Source organism: Hylobates moloch, unplaced genomic scaffold, assembly GCF_009828535.3.
Source record: "Hylobates moloch isolate HMO894 unplaced genomic scaffold, HMol_V3 SCAFFOLD_15, whole genome shotgun sequence".
Lineage (NCBI taxonomy): Eukaryota > Metazoa > Chordata > Mammalia > Primates > Hylobatidae > Hylobates > Hylobates moloch.
The window spans coordinates 46,542,387-46,561,147 of record NW_026652290.1 but is presented as its reverse complement, the minus strand read 5'-3'; the positions used below and the strand labels follow the sequence as shown (position 1 = coordinate 46,561,147).

At 57.2% G+C, this 18,761-nt stretch overlaps 1 protein-coding gene and 1 pseudogene across 1 annotated transcript; one reads left to right on the top strand and one right to left on the bottom strand.

Annotated features, from left to right (window-relative positions):
* The first annotated feature begins 1,336 nt into the window (after positions 1-1,336).
* On the top strand, positions 1,337-17,908 carry PROM2 (prominin 2). Its single transcript, XM_032176668.2, has 24 exons — positions 1,337-1,580; positions 2,211-2,260; positions 2,679-2,881; positions 2,975-3,095; positions 3,342-3,405; positions 3,712-3,801; positions 4,104-4,306; positions 4,668-4,742; positions 5,459-5,522; positions 5,723-5,882; positions 6,595-6,747; positions 7,939-8,062; positions 8,623-8,714; positions 8,841-8,925; positions 11,653-11,799; positions 12,324-12,395; positions 13,164-13,256; positions 13,444-13,497; positions 13,773-13,853; positions 14,036-14,104; positions 14,848-14,937; positions 15,120-15,226; positions 15,570-15,643; positions 15,862-17,908. The coding sequence occupies exons 1-23, from the start codon at positions 1,337-1,339 to the stop codon at positions 15,631-15,633; spliced, it is 2,505 nt and encodes an 834-aa protein (XP_032032559.1). The 3' UTR covers positions 15,634-15,643; positions 15,862-17,908.
* On the bottom strand, positions 11,018-11,195 carry LOC116484414 (U2 spliceosomal RNA; annotated as a pseudogene).
* Positions 17,909-18,761: the final 853 nt, after the last annotated feature.

Below are 18,761 nucleotides of genomic sequence, written 5' to 3'. Positions count from 1 at the left end.
GCGTGTACTGGTCTGTGATCTTCTTTTTTTTTTGAGACGGAGTCTCGCTCTGTCGCCCAGGCTGGAGTGCAGTGACGGGATCTCGGCTCACTGCAAGCTCCGCCTCCTGGGTTCACGCCATTCTCCTGCCTCAGCCTCCCCAGTAGCTGGGACTACAGGCACCTGCCACCATGCCCGGCTAATTTTTTTTTTTTTTTTGTATTTTTAGTAGAGACGGAGTTTCACTGTGTTAGCCAGGATGGTCTCAATCCCCTGACCTTGTGATCCGCCCGCCTCAGCCTCCCATCTGGTCTGTAATCTTCTATTTGAGGAAATGATCGCCATTTTACACCTTCACTGCATGTGCTGGTCTGTAATCTGCTATTGGCGGAAATGATCACCGTTTTACACCTTCACTGCGTGTGCTAGTCTGTAATCTGCTATTTGCACTTATGAGTGCATGTGAGTATTTTTCAGTCACAAGAGACATTTCCACAGCATGTTCTTTAGCAACTGCCCAGTGTGTGACGTAAGAGGCTCATTTTGCCGGTTCCCCAGTGGTGGCTTTCAGGACTGTTTCTGATATCCTCCAGCCCTTCAGTGAATTTCCCCATGACTTGCTCAGCTACAGGCGACTTTCTGGGCATTGGGCATACAGCTGTTTACAAAACAGAGACCTGTGCAGACACATTTCTGGTCATATGCTATCAGTTCTTTCAACTGCTGACTGGATGAGATATGGCCAGGCCAAAGGGCACACCTCTGGGATTTGCCCTCCCAAAGGCCTGTGCCTGTCAGGGTGGGCCTCTGTTCCGGACTGGCCTGGCAGTGGGCACCGGGCATGACCTGCAGGGACACAGCAGGTTCCAGATGAAGCAGGGAGAGCAAGCCTGGGTCCTGGCCCTGTGTGTCTGGTCTTACGACCATTTTGGCCGGGGCTTCACCAAGCAGCTGTTTTCCCAGCTACCAGACTGGGCTGCTGGGGCTGGGCATGGAACACAATATTTGAAATGGGGCCACTCTAGGTGATCCCAAGCTGCTGAGGTGCCTTTTGGACCCAGCTGGAGGCAGCCGTTGCCTGCAAGGATCTGGGTGGTGGGGAGCCCAGACTTCCACCAGAGGCCACCAAGGGCGGTCCCAGCCCGGCCCTGCCCCCTACCCTGTGCCTCCACCCCTGCCCTTCCTATGCTCCAAGGCAGGCAGGGAGGCGGGAGGCCAGGTAGCTCAGGAACCCAAACCTGTCGGGCAGGTTTTTTGAGAGCTGTAGAGAGAGGGACAGAGGCTGGAGAAGGATGCATGGCCTGCCCTGGGCTTGCCTGTTCCCTCCTGAGCCTGAGCCCCTTACCTTCCTGACCCCATGAGGCACGCACTGGCTCTGCTGGCTCCCCTGCTGGGCCTGGGCCTGGGGCTGGCCCTGAGTCGGCTGGCAGCGGGGGCCACAGCCTGCAAGTCCCTTGGCCCGGCAGAGCACCTGACATTCACCCCAGCAGCCAGGGCCCGGTGGCTGGCCCCTCGAGTTCTTGCGCCAGGACTCCTGGACTCTCTCTATGGCACTGTGCGCCGCTTCCTCTCCGTGGTGCAGCTCAATCCTTTCCCTTCAGGTGAGTGTGCCCCTCCCCCATGAGGGCCTCAGCATTTGGGTCCCCAGCCCGGCTTCCTCTGTCCCCCCTACCATGGGATGTGCCCAACCTACCAGCAGAGACTTGCCATCTTCCTGGGGTAGAAGGCGGAGGATCTGGGGAGGGCTCCAGAACCTGCTGTGTGACTGTGGGTAGGCCTCGTTTCCTCTCTGAGCCTCAGGTCCTCGGTCTGTAAAGTGAGGAGGTTACATTGGAAATACATTAGACCTGACTCAGACATCCTCTTAGTCTAGCGGTGCTTGGGTTGGGTGGCCCAGGAGTGGCTGAAGGACCCTCCCGGTCCTGTCCCTTGCTGCTTGAGGGGAAGAACTGCCAGGCCAGGCCCCTTCTCTGCCTTTGCCCAGGCTCAGGACTGACCTGTAGGGTCCAGGAGGAGAAGTCTGTAGCCTCCTCTCTGCTCGCCCTCCTATAGCAGTGCTGAGGTCAGGGCAGGATGGCACAGGGCTGCGGTGATGCAGCCTTCTGCAAGGGTGCCATGGTGGTGGCAGGAGCCTTGCCTCACAGCCACTTTGCCCCAACAGTGGGGAGAGGATGGACAGAGGGGCAGGGCAGTGGCTGCCCCCAAATCCTCAGCTTGGCTCTTTCCGGTAGAGTTGGTAAAGGCCCTACTGAATGAGCTGGCCTCCGTGAAGGTGAATGAGGTGAGCAAGCTGGGGAAAGATGCTGGGGGAGGGAGTTCTGGGGTGAGCAGCAGGGTGGTAGCGGAAAAGCCTTGGCTCCACTTAGCCCACCTCGCTTGGTGTCCACCAGGTGGGGGCTCGGGCATCCTCTCCCCTCCTCTGTGGGTGCTGCAGTCCGCATACCTGGGTGCAAACCACAGTTCTGCCATTTACTGGCAGTGAGGTTTGCAGGGAGCTGGAACTTCCTGAACTTCAGCTTTCTCCTGTGTAAGATGGTGATGAGCAGTAAGAATGCGGTCACCTCTGGGACGGGTTCCGTGAGATGCAGGCCATGCCCCGACGGCACTCCCGCCCCTTCTGGTTTCCCTCTGGACTCAGGCAGAAGCCAGGGCTGGGCAGTGGGGGTCAGGTCTCCCTTCATGCCCTGCCGCCTGCCCAGGTGGTGCGGTACGAGGCGGGCTACGTGGCGTGCGCCGTGATCGCGGGCCTCTACCTGCTGCTGGTGCCCACTGCTGGGCTTTGCTTCTGCTGTTGCCGCTGGCACCGGCGCTGCGGGGGACGAGTGAAGACAGAGCACAAGGCGCTGGCCTGTGAGCGCGCGGCCCTCATGGTCTTCCTGCTGCTGACCACCCTCTTGCTGCTGTAAGGCGCTGCCCAGGGCCCGGGCGGGGCAGGCTGTGGCCCCAGGCTCCCTCTTACCCAGCAAGCGCCTTCCTCCTCCCTCCGTTCCCACAGGATTGGCGTGGTCTGTGCCTTTGTCACCAACCAGCGCACGCATGAACAGATGGGCCCCAGCATTGAGGCCATGCCTGAGACCCTGCTTAGCCTCCGGGGCTTGGTCTCTGATGTCCCCCAAGTGAGCACTGTTACCGCTTACCCTCATGTGCCCCTGTGAGCACTGGGCCCGGACAAGACAGAGCCGAGTGGGCCCTTGCTGACCCATAACCAGTGCATCTGAAAGCCACCTCCTCTCCCGCCCTTGCCTGAGAGTCGACCACCCTCAGGGTGCATGCCATAGGGGCAGGGAAGGGGCCAGGGAGAGATGGGGGTAAGGACTGTGGGTGACCAGGAAGGGCAGCCTCAGGGCCTTGTGTTTGCCTAGGAGCTGCAGGCCGTGGCACAGCAATTCTCCCTGCCCCAGGAGCAAGTCTCAGAGGAGCTGGATGGTGAGGGTCTCGGGGGCTGGCAGGTGGGCCGGCTCCAGGGCCCCTGCTCGGGTGCCTCGGTGGGGCCTTTCCCTCGTTCTGGACCCCCCCTGGGAACAGGCTGGTAGAGGTGGGGATCAGGCTGGCTGGAGAGCAAGAGTGGCCACCACTCAGCTGCTGGAGGAAGAAGCCGTGTCCCCCCTCCTTCACTCCCCTCCACCCCCCGGCTCCTGCAGAGCCTGGTGGGGCCTGGGGAGGCAGGATGGGAATGGGGAGGGCCCCTCCACTCTTGGGGCCCCACCCTGCAGACTGCCCTGTGCTCTGTAGGTGTCGGTGTGAGCATTGGGAGCGCGATCCACACTCAGCTCAGGAGCTCCATGTACCCCTTGCTGGCGGCCGTGGGCAGTTTGGGCCAGGGTGAGCTGGAGCCGCACCCTGGATAGTGGGGAGCCCAGCGGGTGTCCTCCTGGGGCGATCCCGCCTGCACCTAGCCCTGGATTTCCTGAGCCACCTCTGCCCCACCTATGACTTCCCCATCGCTGTACCCCAGGATCCAGCCCCCCTCCCCTGGCTTAACGTGCCCTGGGGCAGTTTCCATTGTAGGCAGGAGGTCAATGATTTGCAGGTCCCTTTGGCTGGGGGAAGGGAGTTCTGCCTCCTGCAAGGCGTCTGGGGATGCATATGGTGGACCCTGCTCAGGCCATGTGTGGGTCTCTCAGCCCTGCAGGTCTCCGTGCACCACCTGCAAACCTTGAATGCTACAGTGGTAGAGCTGCAGGCCGGGCAGCAGGACCTGGAGCCAGCCATCCGGGAACACCAGGACCGCCTCCTTGAGCTGCTGCAGGAAGCCGGGTGCCGGGGAGATTGTGCAGGGGCCCTGAGCCGGGCCCGCACCCTGGAGCTGGGTGCTGACTTCAGCCAGGTGCAGACCCAGGACAGAGTCCTCTTAAAGCCACGGAGGGCTAGCTGCCTGCTGCTCCTGGGATCTGGCAAATTCCCAGTCCCCTTGCCCCGATGTTCCTCACTTGCTCCACCCACCCAGGGTTAACGCCGGTCATCCCGGCAGTGGGTGGGGTGCTCCCCAGGCCACGCCCTGTGCGTGAGCTTCGTGTGTGAGCTCCTTGAGTTCTTGCTGCTGCCAGGGGCAGTAAGAGCCATAACAGTCCTCATTTTACACTTGAGGACACTGGGGTTCAGAGGCACCTGCCCCTTGCATCCACCCTCAGGGATCCCCTTCAGGCCTCTCCATGAACTTTGTCATAACCCACCTCCCCCCATTTCAGGTGCCCTCTGTGGACCATGTCCTGCACCAGCTGAAGGGTGTCCCCAAGGCCAACTTCTCCAGCATGGTCCAGGAGGTGAGAGCCACCTGGTCTGCCTGATTTCTCCCTCACCTGCCAAGTGAGGGCCTCCGTTTCCCCCTTTTGGGCAGAAACCCAGTTGAACCTAATATTTGGGGCCCCACCCACCACACAGCACCCTGGGCAGGGGACTCCCGACGACCATCCTTGGTGTGCACACAATCTGTGCTCAGATGGGAGAGCTGGGACCTTCCAGGCAGCAGGCGTCTGGGGGTGGCAAGGGAGCAGTGCTCAGTCTGAGCCCAGAGGGCAGGCGGCTCCCCCGGGTGGAGATGGGCCAAGGGGGAGGACGCGGTGTTGTGAGGCAGTGCCCAGGACCCAGGACCTGGAGCTGGGGAAATGATGAGTCAGCCCTGCTGGGTGGCTGGAGTGGAAGGTTCCAGAAGGAAGGAAGTCAGAGCTGAGGCTGGAAGGGTGGACTGGAGCTAGACCTTCAGGAGCTAGACCTGGCAGTTGTGTGGAGGGTGGCTGAGAGTTCACTGCAATGGTGGGAGAGGGATGGGGGTAGGAAGAAGAGGTCTGGGAGGAGCAATGTTTTGGGAAGTTGAGTCAGACTGGGCCAGGGGATGGGAGAGGAGGGCAGCGACCAAGAGAAAAGAGGGAAGCTGGGAGCACTGAGGGGGGCCCTCCCTCTAGGCCTGGTGACTTTGGGGTCTCCCAAGAGGGGACACTGGGCAGAGATGGGGAGGCCTAGCTCTACTTGGTTCCTGCAGGAGAACAGCACCTTCAACGCCCTTCCAGCCCTGGCTGCCATGCAGACGTCCAGCGTGGTGCAAGGTTAGGCCGCACGGGTCAGAGGCAGCTGCCAGGCATGGCTTCCCACCCCACCCCTACCAGGGAGGCTTGTTGAGAGAGGACTGGGGTGGCGGGGGACTGTCCTCCCTCGGTGGTTCCCAGATGTTCTTCCTGCCCGCTTGTCTTGTTCCTGGGCCCCAGGGTGCCCTCCGCATCCCACAAGTCCCTGCTACTTTGGGCAGAGCTAAAGAAGGCAGTGGCCCAGCAGCCGGAAGGGGTGAGGACACTGGCTGAAGGGTTCCCGGGCTTGGAGGCAGCTTCCCGCTGGGCCCAGGCACTGCAGGAGGTGGAGGAGAGCAGCCGCCCCTACCTGCAGGAGGTGCAGAGATATGAGACCTACAGGTGCTGGGCACCCACAGGGTGGGATGGGGTGGGGTGGGGTGGGCAGCCCAGCCTCTATGCCACCCTGACACCCTGAGCCCCATTCCCAGCTCCTATCAGCCCCTGACTATACTGAGCCTCTGTGTTTTTTGTTTGTTTGTTTTTGTTTTTGTTTTTTCTCTTTTTTTTTTTTTTTTTTTTTTTGAGATGATGTCTTGCTCTGTCACCAGGCTGGAGTGCATTGGGGCTATCTTGGGTCACTGCAACCTCCGCCTCCCTGGTTCAAGCGATTCTCCTGCCTCAGCCTCCCAAGTAGCTGGGACTACAGGCGTGCACCACCACGCCCAGCTAATTTTTGCATTTTTGGTAGAGACAGGGTTTCGCCATGTTGGCCAGGATTGTCTCTATCTCTTGACCTCGTGGTCAGCCAGCCTTGGCCTCCCAAAGTGTTGGGATTACAGGTGTTAGCCACCGCGCCTGGCCACTTCTGCATATTTTTAAGCCGAGACCCCTGACTCCACAGGCCTCCAAGTCCCTACCAGGCTGTGTACCCTCAGAACCTGAGCCTGGAGACCACACAAGAGCAGTAGGACCTCAGGAAGAGCCTGTATCTGCATTTCTGAAGCCCCAGCCTTGGGGTTAGAGGCCACACCCAGCCGCCATGTCCCGCACCTGTCCATGTTGGTGCCAGCCGCCTCCCTTCTTAGTGACACCCGTGTCCTCTCTGTGGCAGGTGGATCGTGGGCTGCGTGCTGTGCTCCGTGGTCCTGCTCGTGGTGCTCTGCAACCTGCTGGGCCTCAATCTGGGCATCTGGGGCCTGTCTGCCAGGGAGGACCCCAGCCACCTAGAAGCCAAGGGCGAGGCTGGAGCCTGCTTCCTCATGGCGTAAGAAAGGGCTGGGAGAGGGGAAGGGTCCCCCCTTATAGGGCTGGCTGATTACTCTCGCTCCTGATCATAGCTCCCAGTGTGGCTGCCAGTGTCATCATCTGAATAAAGGGGTTGAACCAGAGCAGGAATGGCCAGCAAGGAGCTCTTCCCTCCTACAGCAGGGGCAACTGTAGCACCTAATGGGCACTCCTTCCCCTGAGTCAGACACAGCCTAGAGTCCCTACCCAAGCTTCCAGGCGGCCCCCACCACCAATAGGCAGCAGCACCAGAGGTGAAACCTGTTTGCCAACCCCAGACTAGACGGTCTCTAAGGTCAAGGCTGCCACATACAGTTGTACAGGCTGTTCACTGAACAAGAGTACCTGGCTAAAGGGGTAAGTGGGGGCCGAAATCCACCTCATGTTTTACTTTCCAAGCCTCACAGCCTGACATGGGGCTGTGCCTACCTCATAAGCCCTTCCAGCCCCTGGTCTAAGATCTTTACTCCTCAGACCGGCTGTGATTCTGCCCTTTCAGCAGGTCATGCCTGGCCATGCCAGGTGACCCTTTTGAGTGCTAGGTCCTGGAATAGGTCACCTCCATGGGCCCTAGGCACAGAAGTGAGCAGTCTTGGCTCTTTGGGTTCATTTGTTTTTTGTTTTGTTTGTTGTTGTTGTGACAGAGTCTTGCTCTGTCACCCAGGATGGAGTGCAGTGACACCATCATGGCTCCCTATAGCCTCAACCTCCCAGGCTCAAGCGATTCTCACGCCTCAGCCTCCCGAATAGTTGGGACCACAGGCGTGCGCCACCATGCCCAGCTAATTTTTAAAATTTTGTAGAGACAGGGTCTCACTCTATTGCCCAGGCTGGTCTCATACTCCTGGACTCAAGCTATCCTCCCACCTCAACCTCCCAAAGTGCTGGGATTATAGGTGTGAGCCTGACTAGTCCTGGCTCTTTGAACAAAACAGCTGTTCTCTCCTCTAGGCTGCCAGGGCCAGCCAGGGAACCAGGCACAGGGTGGGGATGGGGTGAAGGTGAGGCCGGGACAGTCAGGAATTCTGGGTTCTCCCTCCTCTCCAGGAGGCCAAGTCCTCCAAGCTCCTCTCCTCGAAAGGCTCTGTCCTGGGGCCAATTGGCTGAGCAGGCTGGCCCTGGGGTGAGGGTGGGACTGCTGTCCCTCAGTCCTGCCTCTCGCTTTCCCCAGAGGTGTGGGCCTCAGCTTCCTCTTTGCTGCTCCCCTTATCCTCCTGGTGTTCACCACCTTCCTGGTGGGCGGCAATGTGCAGACGCTGGTGTGCCGGAGCTGGGAGAACGGCGAGCTCTTTGAGGTAGGCCTGTCTCTGCTCACAGGCCCTTTTGGGGAGGGAGGTGGGGGGCGGTATCAGCAGAGCAGGAGGGTTGGGGGAAAGTGGGGGTCAGGGGGGTAAGAGGGAGAGAGGGAGGGGAGGAGTGAGACAGACATGGCCAAGGAAAGAGACAGAAACCCACCAATGGATGGTGGAGGGAGAGAGCACCCATGAGTCCCTGAGATGCTGCCCAGGCCCCAGGGCAGTGACCCTGAGAGATGGCACCCTGACGCATGCCCTCTCATCTCCTAACACTATCTGGGAGCTGGGACCCTGGTGCCTGGTGAGCTGCGATGCTGGACCGGGTTCTCTGCAGAAGATCGGGCTAGGCACCCCTCCTAGGGATTTGTGGGAAGAGCCCCTTTAAGGATTTGGGGCCCAGGGTTCACCAGAGTTAGAGGCCAGGTGTGAGCTGGGGTGAGGGGATGTTTCCTACCCCTAGTCTGTGCTGTGCCACAGCGGCACAGGGCCAGGCCCTAGGGGACCAGGGTGGCCTTGCCCCCACCCCGCTGTGTGCCCATTTCTCACTGCCCCATCTCCAGTTTGCAGACACCCCAGGGAACCTGCCCCCGTCCATGAACCTGTCGCACCTTCTTGGCCTGAGGAAGAACATCAGCATCCACCAAGCCTATCAGTGAGTGGACAGCCTGGGTGGACCTGGGGACTGGGGAAGGAAGGAGGAGGGCCGGTGTCCCTCAGGGGACACCAGCCCCCCCACCACCCCCAAGGCTCATCGTCTGCACCCCTCACTCCTCCTCAGGCAGTGCAAGGAAGGGGCAGCGCTCTGGACAGTCCTGCAGCTCAACGACTCCTATGACCTGGAGGAGCACCTGGATATCAGCCAGGTGAGAGAACGTTTCGGAAACTGTGAGGAGCCCTCCTCAGATCCCCCTCCTCTGGTCTTTTTGCCCCTGTGGAGGCACCGTCTCTTTGAACCTAGGAAACCCGTGAAGTCTGTGTGAGTGATTAAGGTGCCGGAGGGCAGAGGCCCAGTTATTAGCTCTGGGGAAGGTTCTGGGTGTGTAGGTGGGTCCGTATGCACTGAAGGCTATGTCCAGCCCCAAGCACAGCCAAGGTGGCAGCAGGAAAGGCTGGTGACAGTGAGCAGGAGGACAAAGGGACACATGTGTCCTGACTGAGGACAGGCATTGGCTGGGAAACTCCACCTGGGAGGGGGAGGCTGGGGACGGACGTGGCAGTGACAAGGACGGTGGTGAGTCTGGCTAACGTTGGTGGCGGGCCTGCCAAGCTCACGCAGGTGGGAGGTGGTGGTGGCAGGATTCCATCCCCAGCCTGACAAACGAGCCTCTTCCTGTAACCTCTGGAGTTACTGGAACTTGGTGTGTAGAACTGGAGACACTCGCCAATGCTGGAAAGAGACAGTTCTAGAATGAAGGCAAGGAAGGGCTGTTTCACAAGAGGGATAGACTTTGAGAATGGGGCTCTCCTTGTGGTGCACAGAAGCTGGAAGACATTCATTCCTCAACTTCCATGCTCCTAAGCATATGCTGGGGAAACCCACATCCCCTGGCCCCGGTTCCTCTCTCCCTCCCAAACACAGAGCATGCTAACTCCTGATTTTGCATCATTCTGGGAAACCCTTCCAACCTCTGGATCCACCAACCAGCCTCAGCCCACAGACAGCACAGCCAGATGGCCCAGTCCCAACTCTGTGCCTTGAGCTGCACAACCTGGGACAGTTATGCAGCTCACTCCTCCTTCCGCCTCTTTAACCAGACAGGAGGCCCCCCAAGCAGGCGATATCTCAGTGCTAGGCCGAGTCCTTGGCAGGGGTGGGTCCAGCTCACAGGAGTCTGGATAGATAGGGCTTTGGATTTAGATGCACTAGGCAGTCCTCTGAGGCCACCTGACAGTGTACCAAATGTGGCTGTAAGAATCCTCGTCCTCAAAGGAGATACTGATGGGTAGGCAGACATGAGTAAGACACACGGCTTTCCAGAGCACGGGGAGGGCACCAGCCACCTTCCCACTTCTCCTGAAGCTGCTGCCACTGATGCCTGAGACATGGCCCGAAGGCCCCCACCCAAGAGGGCCAGGCCTTTTCTCCTCCAGGAGAAGGCAGCCTGGAGGGATGGGGGGAGGAGAGCCAAGCTGGGCTGCAGTCTCTAACCACCTGTGTAACCTCAGCAAGTGGACGCTCCACTCTGACCTCAGTTTCTTATCTGTTAAACACTGTGCTGAATTTTATGACCTCTAAATCTCTTCCACTGATAGTAGGAAAATGCTGAGGCTCTTTCCTGAAAATGCAGTTGTGTCCATTCATTCATTCATTCATTCATTCATTCATTCATTCATTCTTTCATTCATTCACACAGCTAACAAACTTGTCCCCTGCCCACCATGTGTGACCCTCTGAGTTAGATGCTGGGGGTTTAGCGGGGAATAGGCAGGCAAAGCCCCACTCTTGTGGAGCTGACAGCATTGAACAATTAACCCACAAATAAGATCATTTCAGAGCAACAAGTGCTTTGAAGGCCTCGACACAGCTGACGGGATAAAGAGGGGCTGAGAGAGCTATTTTATTTCAGGTGGCCAGGGAAGGTCTGTGTCTCGGCCCAGAAGCCAGATGGGCACTGGAGGAAGGCCAGGTCTTGGCATTTGGGGCAGGGGCCTACTGGGAGCCTGTCTGGGGCTTGGGGTGTCCAGGATAGGGGGCCCTGAGGGCCTGCCATGTGAGTCTGTTCTTGCGTTGTTATAAAGGAATACCTGAGGCTGGGCATGGTGGCTCATGCCTGTAATCCCAGTACTTTGGGAAGCTGAGGTGGAAGGATTACTTGAGCTTAGGAGTTCAAGACCAGCCTGGGCAACATGGGGAGACCCCCTCTCTACAATTTTTTTTAAAAGCCAGGTGTGGTGTCTTGCACCTGTAGTCCCAGCTACTCGAGAGGCTGAGGTGGTAGAATCACTGGAGCCCGAGAGATCTAGGCTTCAGTGAGCTGTGATTGTGCTATTGCCCTCCAGCCTGGGCAACAGAGCAAGACCCTGTCCCCTCCCCCAACCAAAAAAAAAAGTGCAATACCTGAGGCTGCATAATTTATTAAACTGATAAGAACAGACACTACACTTGATCTTAGCCAAAAGGCCGAGAAGCGATGAGGCTGCATAATTTATAAAGAAAAGAGGTTTAAGTGCAGGCTGTACAGGAAGCATGGCACCTGCACCCGTTTCTGGGGAGGCCTCGGGAAGCTTCCACTCATGGCCGAAGGCCAAGGAGAGCCAGCGCATCACATAGGGAGAGAGGGAACGAGAGAGCCAACGCGGAGGTGCCACGCTCTTTCAAACAACCAGGTCTCACGTGAACTAACTGAGCAAAACTCACTCATCACATGGCAATGGCACTAAGCCATACGTGAGGGATCCACCCCCGTGATCTAGTACCTCCCACCAGGCCCACCTTCACCCCCAACACCAGGGATCACATTGCAACATGAAATTTGGAGGGGACAAATATCCAAACCATATCGCCTGGTGACCTCCTCGCTTAGGGGAGCATCTCTGGGGTCCTGGCTCAGCAACTGGGCATGACTCCCGCCCTGCCCCCGCTCTCCCAGTACACCAACAAGCTACGGCAGGAGTTGCAGAGCCTGAAAGTAGACACACAGAGCCTGGACCTGCTGAGCTCAGCCGCCCGCCGGGACCTGGAGGCCCTGCAGAGCAGTGGGCTTCAGCGCATCCACTACCCCGACTTCTTCATTCAGGTCAGCGGTGGGCACCTCAGCAGCGCTTCCTCAGCAGGTGGTGATGGAACGAAGGGGCCCACAGAGGAGCTGGGTGTGCATCTCACCTTGTCCCAGCTCTGGGCTCTTCCGCATTTCCTGGGGCCTCTTCCTGTGGAGGTGTCCCCAGATAATGTGCCCCTGGGCCTGTCCTCCTGCCACCACCCCGGTCACACGGGAATGGACACCCTCTCCCCCGACCCAACAGCATGTGTCGCTGTTCATGCTTCTGAACTCACTGCTGCCGAGGACGCAGTGGGAAGTTGCCTCTTCCTTAGTTACACCAGAGGGTGCCTTATTTGTTCTTGTTGTTTCTATCTCACTGGGAAAACATCTGAAATATTTCACAGTTCCAGGGAAAACTCACTGTGACTGATGTGTCACAATACACTTAGCTGGTGTAGTTTATATTTGATAAGACTGGGGATTTGGAGGCTGGGATCAGGTGGTGGTGGGCCCCAGGGGAGCTGGGTTCATCCCTCCTGGCCTCTCCTGTCCACCTGCAGATCCAGAGGCCCGTGGTGAAGACCAGCATGGAGCAGCTGGCCCAGGAGCTGCAAGGACTGGCCCAGGCCCAAGTGAGAGGGAAACAGGGCCCCGACTGGGCAGCAGGAGCCACAGGGGGCTTGGGAGGCGGGAAGGGGTGGGAGGACGTGAGGGCAAAGGCAGGGAACTGAGGACCCCCACCAGTAAGGCCTGAGGCTCCTGACCCCTGGCTGGGCTGGAGGGTTTTGCAGCATCAGTTCTGACTCAAGCTCTGCCACTCATTGGCTGTGTGGCCCTGGGCAAGACATGCAGCGTCTCTGAGCCGGAGGTTCTTCATCTGTTGGATGGACTGTCCTCCATCTCAGAGCAGATGAAATCACTTCTCTGGCCCCACGCAGTTGGGCAGGTGTTTCTGTGTGTGCCACTTGTGGGATTTACTGGGACAGGTGCTGTGAGGACATTGGGATGAATGAGATGTCATGGCAGTTGCCCTTGAGGGAAAAAATAGCATTTTGTATTTATAACTATTTAGGGTTTAAAAGTTCTCTTTGAAACATCCCATAGGCCGCGCAACAACCCCACAGGGTGGGCAGAGCCAGGAGCATCCTCAATTTCAGCAGGTGCCCCTGCAGCTCAGGCGTGTTCTGTGACTGACTTAGGGGCACCCAGCAACCTAGAGTGAACCTAGAACTTGGATCTAGGCCCCCCAAACCAAGATCAGGCCCTGGAGCTTAAGGAGGGCTCGGTTTTCTGCCTCTGAGCCCAGCACTCCCACTTCCCCTTGGTTTGTCGGACTGAAAGGCTGGGTGAGGGGTAGATGGGTCCTGGGTGGGGCCGTTCTGATTCTTGTATCCTTTCAGGGCAATTCTGTGCTGGGGCAGCGGCTGCAGGAGGAGGCCCACGGACTCAGAAACCTTCACCGGGAGAAGGTCGTCCCCCAGCAGAGCCTTGTGGTCAGTTTGAAGGCCCAGGGAGCCTGGGGCCTGGGGGAGGAGAGACCTGGAGAGGGGACAGTGAAAGGGGAGGGAAATTCTGAGAGTCCCTTCCCTCCCCTCCCCTCCCCTCCCCTCCACTTTCCTCCCCTCTCCTCCCTCCCCTTCCCTTCCCCTCCCCTAACCAGCCCTGATCTCTTCTCCACAGGCAAAGCTCAACCTCAGCATCAGGGCCCTGGAGTCCTCTGCCCCGAATCTCCAGGTGGCTGCTGGTGGTGGGGACGTATGGTGGAGCAGGGGGGCTGCAGAGTGGGGGAGGAAGTAGGAGCCCATCTCACTCTGCACCTCAGAGCTCTGCCCAGGTTGCAGGTGGGGTTGGGAGGAAGATGGGGGTGGCAGCAGAGCCTGGGGGATCACCACCCTTGGCTTGTCTCTCGGGGTTGAACCCTCTCCTGCTGAGTGTGCTGTGGTGTGTGTTGAATTAATGAATGGATGTGTGAATGCGGGACACTGAGTTGAGGCTCTAATCCCCTCCAGCTGGAGACCTCAGATGTCCTAGCCAATGTCACTTACCTGAAAGGAGAGCTGCCTGCCTGGGCCACCAGGATCCTGAGGAATGTGAGTGGTGGGTGGGACAGGGAAGGGGCTTCCACCTCAGGCTTCTCCAGTCCCAGCTTCTCACTGTGGCTCCCAGGAAAGCTGGGCCTGTCCTCAAGTTGCCAGGCATGGGGGGTGGCGTGGGTGGGAGGCACTGCTGCTTCTGGGACCCCTACAGCCCAGACCTCCTTTCCTTCCTGCAGGTGAGTGAGTGTTTCCTGGCCCGGGAGATGGGCTACTTCTCCCAGTACGTGGCCTGGGTGAGAGAGGAGGTGAGTGGGGCCTCAGAGCAATGACTGATTCCCTGCTCCGTCCGACCAGCTGTTCACCCTGCTCTGCCCCGCCCCCACCCCCGGAGCCCCTTGGGGGTGACCCAGGCCTTCAGGATCAAACCCAAACTCCCAAACCTGGCATCTGCACCCTTGCTTGCTGGCTGAGCTCTGCCCACCCCACCTCTGCTGCAGCGCTTCCCTGAGCTGAGTGTGAGCAGGGTTGGCGTTCTCCAAAATGTTTCATCACACCTGGCCTGCAGGTCCTTCCCTGGGCCGGCCCCTTCTCCAGCTTGTCCAAGGCCAATCCTCAAAGCCCACCTCCCGCTGCAGACCCTTGCTGAACACAGCCTCTGCAAGCTGTCTGGACACCCACACTAGGGCAACAGGGGTCTGGCTTTACCCTGAGTGTGTCTGTGTGTCTATGTGTGTGTGAGTGTGTGTATATGCATGCACACACACGTGTGCCTTCAAGCACTGTGGCTTGATGCACAGTGCTGGGTCATAGTAGAACTTAATCCAGGCTGGTGAACAGATGGAAAGGGGAGGGGCCCAGCAAGGAGCCTGTGGAGTATGTCCCCATCTGTCTGTACCTGCCTCTCGGCAAGTGTGTACAAGTGTGCGGTGGCCCCAGTGGTGTCCCCAGGCCTTTCTGTGTCCCTGTCAACCACTCTCCCTGATGAATATGGGTGTGCGCCTGTGGGTCCGAGTGTCTCTGCATCACCTGCCTCATGTTGGCGCCACAGGTGACTCAGCGCATCGCCACCTGCCAGCCCCTTTCCGGAGCCCTGGACAACAGCCGTGTGATCCTGTGTGACATGATGGCTGACCCCTGGGTGAGTGCCCCAGCTCATCAGGGCTTGTCCACCAAGTCCCCTAGCCTTCCTGCTCTCCAGGGAGGGCCGGGTGAGCAGGTTGTGAAGCCAGGCATGGCCTCTGCCCCAGCTCTGATGACAAGGCAGCTGGGTGAGGCTGGGTGCCACGTGGGTTGGTGAGCCGACCTCACGCCTTGTTGCAGAATGCCTTCTGGTTCTGCCTGGCATGGTGCACCTTCTTCCTGATCCCCAGCATCATCTTTGCTGTCAAGACCTCCAAATACTTCCGTCCTATCCGGAAACGCCTCAGGTGAGGGGCTGCCAGGGCTGCAGGCAGCATCAGGGGCCAGGGAGGTGTCCTTTCAGCCACAAGGGTCCCCTGTCACAGCCCCTCCTGAGACCTCCCAGGCAGAGGAGGCTCATGACTGAGCCCTGAAGAGCCATACTCTGAGGAGCTCCAAAGCCAGGAAGTTCTCCCGTACGTCTGCCCCTTACCCTTCTTGCTGCATCCATTCGGGCGAAGCTTCGTAGGACCCTTCCCATCCCCCACAGGGCTTCCGAGGAGAAATCCTCAGTGCTCTGGGTTTGTCCCTGTGTCGGGGCTGAGGGTCTAGGGGGAAGGGTATGCTCACTGTCTGTCTTTGACACTGCAGCTCCACCAGCTCTGAGGAGACTCAGCTCTTCCACATCCCCCGGGTTACCTCCCTGAAGCTGTAGGGCCCTGTGGGTGAGTTTTCCCCAACTCACTTAATTGCTCCCTGCCAGGGATTAAGGGAGTGTGGTGGGGAGGGGCTGGGGTCTGGGGTTTCCAGGGCCTAGGAGGGCAGGAAGGCGTGAGGACATGGTTGAGTCTGGTTATTGGGTGTGGCCCATCCAGCAGTGGGGCTGACAGCCCTGTTTCTCCCCTCCCTCCCCTTCACCCGTTTCCTTCTTAATCCCTGACAGGGTGAGGTGACCCCAAGACTGCCTGTCCTCCCCTTTGATTCAGCCTGGGCCACAGGACTTCGGTAGCTCTTGCCCCAGAGCCCAGGCTGGCATCCAGGCCTGGACTGTCCCCAATTCCGGCTTACCTGGCCCCACCTTGCCTGCTCCTTTCCACCCCTTTCTGCTCACGCCCCCCATGATTCACTCTCAGAATCACATGGGACTTCTGTGCAGCTGCAGAGCCAGCAGGTCCCCCCAGGTGTCACCCCTTACCCCCATGCTGGTGGCATCCTCACAGGAAGAGCCTGTTCTCCATCTGCTGGAGCCTGGACCCTAGGGCAGGACAGAGGCCTCATCCAACCCCACTCCCCTTCCTGTGTGTCCTCCCCCTGCCAAGCCTCCCCCTGCCCCTCTCTGAGCCCCTCGCCCCCCACGCCGTCCTCATCTGGCCTCCCCACTGGCCCCCACTTCTCTCTTATGCCCTTCCTGGCCCTTTGCTTCCTCCCTTAGTCCCCTCTTCACCATATCTCCACTGCTACCTTGCTGGCCCCAGGCACTACCCTGCCCAACCAAACCACTCAGGTAACGCCACTTATCAGGCAGGGGCCACCATGGCCTAGGTCTGGGCTGGCTGCAGGCCCTGCCTCATGGCCCCTGAGCCCTTCACTGCCCCAGGGCCTTGGGCCCTCTGCAGATCTCATCCAGGATTTATTGGTGTCTGATGGGGTGAGGGAGGCCTGTCTGAAGGCTGAGTCTCCCTGCCTGCACCCAGGTTAGAAATGGGGGTACTAGCACTTAGCTCCTCTCTGAGTGCTGGCTCCCAAGGAAGGGACCTGGGCTACAGTGGGGGATCGCCCTTATCTCTTCAGAAGGAAGCATCTTCCACAGCCCCCACCCAGCTTTCTTAGGAGTGATCTGGTGGCCAGAACAGAATTTTGCATTGCCCCTTCTATCCTGCACATGTGGCCTAGGGTCATCCCCAGCCCATCCCTGTGTCAGCCCTGAGTGCTGGACGCTGCGTTCCAGAAATGAGGAAGAGGAGGGAGAAGAGATGGACAGACCTCAGATCCATTAAAGTGTTCTCACTTCCCTGAGACTTGGTTCTGGGTCCTTAAAACCAGGTTTCTTAGTCTGGGGCCCTGTACATAGTTGGTGTTTAATGAGTGTTTATGGAGAGGAGAGTTCTAAGGTCACCTCTGGCTGCAGGCATCCAGGGATTATTCCAGCAATCTGCAGGTAGGGAGTGGGTCCCAGCCTGGGAGCCTGCTGTCAGGAGCAGGCAGACCTGGACTCACAGCCTGGCTGTGATGCTTGTTTGCTCAGCTTCTCCATTTATAAGATGGGAAGAATAGTCACAGCCTCCTCAAAGGGTTGTGAAAATCAAATGTGATAATTTGTGGAAAGCCCTTAGCAGTGGCCTGGCACAAAACAAATGCTCAGTAGACAGAAGCTGCCTATTATTTTTGTTGTTATTGTTGTTTGCCATGACTGCTCTGGGCCGGGGGTAGAGCTAGCGTCTGGGCATGTACGAGGGAAGAGGGAGGCAGGCCTCTAATCAAAGGCAGAAATTCCTTTAAGATTGTGGTCTGCTGGGTTTCGGGGAGTGTCTGTGTTGTTTGTTTTTGTTTGTTTGTTTGTTTTGAGACAGGATCTCGCTCTGTCACCCAGGCTGGAGTGTAGTGGTGCAATCTTGGCTCACTGCAACCTCCACTTCCTGGGCTCAAGTGATTCTCATGCCTCGGCCTCCCAAATAGCTGGGACTACAGGTGTGTGCCACTACGCATAGGCTAATTTTTGTATTTTTTGTAGAGATGGGGTTTTGCTATGTTGCCCAGGCTGGAAGTGTCTATGTTTAACTGCATCTTATAAACCAGCAACAAGTTTTCTACTAGAAATTAGAATGGTGCATACACAATGTATTGTTATCACTGTCAGATGAGCATCTTTGAATGTAGCATGACTGCCTCTTTTTTGCTTTTCCTAGAGGTTTTGTTTTTGTTTTTGTTTTTGCTTGTTACACGTCTGTTGACCTACCTGGGGGAAGTAGCACCCTTGCATTTAAAAAATAAAATTGATGGCATTACAAATGGAATAGAAACAATTTTTTAAGTATTTTCCAGTTCTCTTTCAAAATTACCTGTTTTATCTTTTATATATTTGAACATATTAAGCATAGTTATTTTAAAGTTCTGTTAGTCCCTTATATGGAGCCTCTATGAGTCTGTTTCTAGTGCCTGTTGTTTCTCTTGTTTTTTGTTAGTTTTGTCCTGTCTCCTCCCATACTTGGCAATGTTTTGAGTACAAGTAATTTCAGGTCTAGGATGGAGTTATCTTCCTCTGTGAGGATTATGTTTACATCTGGCAGGTGGCTGGGGATGCAGTGAGCCAGATCTCTTTCATCTACTTATAGGGAATGAGATGATTTGAGTCACTTTAAGGGCTGATCTACTTCTGGTTCATTCATATTCATAGGGTAAAGCCCACCGGGGCTCCAAACCAAAGCATACAACATTTGCCAGGTAGCCTTCCTGTTGGTGGGCTTTGCAGTGTCTTCTACAATCAGCAGACCCCCTACAGAAAACGTAGTCCCAGATGCCATGCATATGTCTCTGAGTTGCCTTCTTTTCCCAGATCTTGGCCTTGTAATTCTTCACTGCTTTGTTTCCTTCCCAATACTCTCAATTAGACTTAAATATATATATATATGTACATATATTTATTAAATATATATGTACATATATTTATTAAATATATATGTACATATATTTATTAAATATATATGTGCATATATTTATTAAATATATATGTACATATATTTATTAAATAAATATATATATATAACTTTAAAAGCTGTTCAAAATGCCCCCCCCCCCCCCCCCACCGCCCCCCCACACACAAATTTTGAGCCACTTTTTAAGTTG

Bases quoted from the DNA above. Each gene is read 5' to 3' on its own strand.
- PROM2 (XM_032176668.2), top strand. From the start codon at position 1,337: ATGAGGCACGCACTGGCTCTGCTGGCTCCCCTGCTGGGCCTGGGCCTG. The intron at 3,406-3,711 runs GTGAGGGTCTCG...TGTGCTCTGTAG, and splicing joins AGTCTCAGAGGAGCTGGATG to GTGTCGGTGTGAGCATTGGG. The intron at 14,938-15,119 runs GTGAGTGCCCCA...GCCTTGTTGCAG, and splicing joins ACATGATGGCTGACCCCTGG to AATGCCTTCTGGTTCTGCCT.